Raw genomic sequence first — 4136 nt, 5'->3', positions numbered from 1 at the left:
GATATATATATTTATTTAAATGATTGCCATGATCTGATTTTTCATCTTGTCATGATAAACCACATTTATTAATTAAATCAATAAATTCTTTTTGACATATAATTTTCTTCAAAAAAATATTTCTTATAAAATTTAAACAAATTATATAATTTTTATATTTTAAGCAATTAAGTAAACAATTTTGTGTATCAGACCATAAATACTATCTCATAGTTATTGAATGTTATCGTGGGTAATCTATTGTTAAGTCTCTCATTTATTAAATATTTAAATTTCATAACTTATAAATCAATTGTTACACCGTGTTGACCATATATCGAAAATTAATAATTCAAAAGTATCACAATAAGTAATTTTCCAAAATTAATAATTCAAAAATATCCACAATAAGTAATTTCTCAAAATTAATAATTCAAAATATCCACAATAAGTAATTTCTGAAAATTAATAATTCGAAAGTATCCACCATTATAATTTGAAAAAAGATAAAGTACATGCTTGTGTCACTTGTTCATGACAATCAAGTACTTTGAAGAAACACTGAAGGGCAATTTTTTTTTATTGAATATATTTTAATTGTGAAATCGATTTACTCTTCCAGTGGCAAATTTGCTATCTTGAATATTTCATACTTTCTTTTATAGAATTGAACAAATGGTCATCCGTGTCCCTAATCCATCACGATCAACTACTTCGTAAAAACAAACAAATTGCTAATTGCTGTATTTTTACATTCCATATTCTGGAATTTAATGAGGGATTGTGGTGGAATTCATTAATAATCAAACATACAATTTAAATACTAGCAAAGGGCACGCTGTGCAGTTTCATTACTCCGACAAAGAATTAAATTTATTTATTCAACCTGCATTATCTGACAATAACTTAAACTGCGGAAAAATGACATGTTCATTTGTTCAGCCGGATGTCTGGCAAGTTTGTTGAGTGAACCCTAAACGATTCTTCTCTCTGTCGTACAATATATAAAAGTCCTGCTGCTGATAGTTTCCCAGGATCACAGCAGGGCCAAAATCATCCTCCAAGATCCCTTTGCTGCTAATCATCGTCAAGCAGGTCGAATCAAAACTGCTAAAATATGTCAAATAGTTGGCAACAGGCAGTACCATATCTGAGCCACCCTTGAAATGAAATGCAAAATCAGGCCACACAATATTCTCCAGACCAGATACATTGTAACACAGTCCCATGCCAGTGCTAGCTTCAACATCACCAGCTCTTGTGTATCCAATCTGAGAAGCAAACTCACCTGCAATCTGGTTGAAGATTTCTTCATTTAAGACAGTGAATGTAGTACCCGAATCTATTATGGCTCCTCCATTGCCTTGGCTGTCGAATGCCAATAACTTAGAAGGCAGCTTCAAGCGTTTTGCCCCAATACTGAACCCTCTGAGACCAATGTAATAATATACACCATATTGAGAAGAAGGAGGTGCTCTGGAATTGACTAAAAATGGCGTGTAATTCAAAGGGATATCACTGGGGAGCGCCTTATCACCGAGAAGCATGAGGCTTTTCTTGTCTTCTTCGTCAAGTCGGTGGCTCTGAAGGCAATACGCAAATTTATCTTTGCCAATGTGTTCACTAAGTTGGGAAGGCATGGACAAAGCTCCCCTGCCAAATCCTGCAATACCAGAAGGTTGCTGGGATGAAACTATTGAACATCCCACTGCAAAATTGGTGATTGCTCGTGCCCCTTCTCCATTTTCCAATGGTAAATTCAAGGTGTCCGTCAGGAGAAGCCCTACGGTGCTTCCCATGCCATACAGAATCCCATAGGGCGGACAAGTCTGAGAGCAATTCATAACGCTTCCTGTGCAATTCCCACACAGTAGCTCCGAGTTGTTCCCGAAAAGGACTTGGCAGATTGGATCAGCACAGGTTACAAAGTGAAAAGAGGACGACATCCGTGGAAGGAAAACCCCATTGGAGGCGCTGTCTATGGGGCAGTCGTTGCAAGTGTAATTTCTGGTGCAGGGTACCCACACCAGATCACTGGCCGTGTCCATGATCAGCAACAGATCCTGCGCAGGAGTGCCCACAGAGAATTTAATTGAATAACCTCCGAAGCTGCGAGCGTACAGAGACTCCCCGGCACTTTCTTTTCCCTCGCTTATCTTGCCGTCGCTACGATGCATTCCGTGCTTTAGCGCCCGGGCTCGATCCCTGGTTGCTTCCACGATCCCGGCAAGTCTCTCATAATCTTTATCCAGGCTCGAACCCCCAACCGCCTCCCGCACATAAAGTCCTGCATGCAGAGACTCTTTGCTTCTGTGAAGTGTGACGGCTATTTCATCATTCTCTTTACACATTGTTACAGAATGCTGCAGAAGCAGCGGCAGGAAGAGGAGGAGCAATGACGTCATGAGCATGGTCACCATGTTCAGAATCCTGCAGAAAATGAATAATGGGCAAAATTGAAATCTGGCTCATATCAATAGTAACATCTAGACCCTTTTAATCCAAACGGAGTGGGTGTGGACCGAAACAATGTGTTGAGTAATGCTGTCCCCTGGATGTCGTTGGCCTGCTTGCCCATGGATTTCATGAAACCCTTCTTGTGGCCATGTATCATGATGGGATCGTGATTTCCTGCAAATGGACAAATGATATTGTTGACCATTTTTGCGGTGGGAGCCGAGCATTATCAAGAAGTGTCATTATCATTTTCTCAAAACTTTGAAATGACGGGATTGAATTGTCATTATGAGCTGTCGCCTAAAACATTGAAATGACGGGTTTGAATTTATGGCCTTAATGTTTGGTAACCGTCATAATTCCTCGTCCTAACGTTTTTTTACAAGGATTCCTCAATCTAACGTTTATTTTTATAAAGATTCCTCACCCTAACGTTTCTTTATAATGTTAAATGCTCTCTTTTTTTCTTGGTCTAAGCCCCAGCACTGTGTTAATGCTCTTTTTTTTCTTGGTATAAGCCCCTACACTGTTAATTGGAAGCCAGGGTTGTACGGATTATAAAAGCTGAGATTGGCCAAGTGTATTAATACAAAGAGGGTTGGTTGGTTTCAATTTTGACTAGCTCATTGAGTGCTGTATGTATAGTTTGCGCCTAGAATGGCGGAGAGTATTAATACAAAGAGGGTTGGGTGGTTTCGAGTTTGACCAGCTCATTGAGTGCTGTATGTATAGTTTAAGCCTAATCTAAGAGATTATTTTCTTTAGATAAAACAAAAATTACTTTCTAAATCGCATGGTAAATGGTTTCTTTAGATAAAACAAAAATTACTTTCTAAATCGCATGGTAAATGGTTTTTATTATATAATTATAAAGAGTTTTCCTATATGATTTCAACCTTATTCAACCCTTTCATGTTTTTCTTTTCAGAAATTTCAAACAAAGTTTTAACTTTTATAATTTTTTATTTTTAAATTTCAAACAAACCTTACAAAAGAAAAGTCGTTCCCAAATTTTGGTCAAGATCAAAGCTGTAAAAAGTGAGACCGGAAGAGTATGGTTTTACAAAAACTAGGTCATAATTTTGTTAAAAATAAACATAAATTATAGTAAGATTTTGAGAAAATTTGACATAAATCTTTAGAAATTTAGATTACATTTGTTAAGTTCAGGATTTTGGGTGTTCTAAATGATATTGATAATGCCGAATCCATTTTCACCATAAAAAATAAATATTAACACACTTTCAAGATTAAATTTTTCTCACCTAATTTTGACAATAATTTTCGGGTAGATGTTTTTGATGTTGAATCCATTTCCACTATAAAAAATAAATATTAAAACACTCTCAGAATTAAATTTATTGAATTTTTTTCACCTAATTTTGACAATAATTTTTAGGTTTGTCAAAATTGTGGATTCTGTTACAAAACGCCTTTACAAAATTGACATTATGTGATTAAAAAAAAGTTACAAATATTAGATATTTAAAAAGTATCAGAGAAAAGCAAACAAAGGCTATGATAATTAATGTGATTTTTTGTTTTTATTTTATTTTAAAATAGTAATTTTTTTTTTTTTTTAAATCAATATTGTTAAATGTGTAATTGAGTAAAATGTATTAAATTGATATTTTAATTGGTTTTGAATAAATTTAAATTGGAATTTCTTTGTTGTAATTATATAATAAAATTAAAATATA

At 35.0% G+C, this 4136-nt stretch overlaps 1 protein-coding gene across 1 annotated transcript; it reads right to left on the bottom strand.

The window, feature by feature from the left end:
- Positions 1-692: 692 nt before the first annotated feature.
- LOC149192418 (putative aspartyl protease At4g16563) lies at positions 693-2692 on the bottom strand. The gene has a single exon (XM_089406377.1). The coding sequence runs from the start codon at positions 2397-2399 to the stop codon at positions 918-920; it is 1482 nt and encodes a 493-aa protein (XP_089262503.1). The 5' UTR covers positions 2400-2692; the 3' UTR covers positions 693-917.
- Between the last annotated feature and the right edge of the window lie 1444 nt (positions 2693-4136).

This window comes from Pinus tabuliformis, chromosome 2_2, assembly GCF_031772625.1.
Source record: "Pinus tabuliformis cultivar Carrire ecotype Pingquan chromosome 2_2, CPIR1, whole genome shotgun sequence".
In the NCBI taxonomy this organism is placed as follows: Eukaryota; Viridiplantae; Streptophyta; class Pinopsida; order Pinales; family Pinaceae; genus Pinus; species Pinus tabuliformis.
This window is presented reverse-complemented; position numbering and strand designations above follow the sequence as displayed.

Excerpts from the sequence above, each read along its gene's own strand:
- LOC149192418 (XM_089406377.1), bottom strand. The coding sequence starts at position 2,399 with ATGGTGACCATGCTCATGACGTCATTGCTCCTCCTCTTCCTGCCGCTG.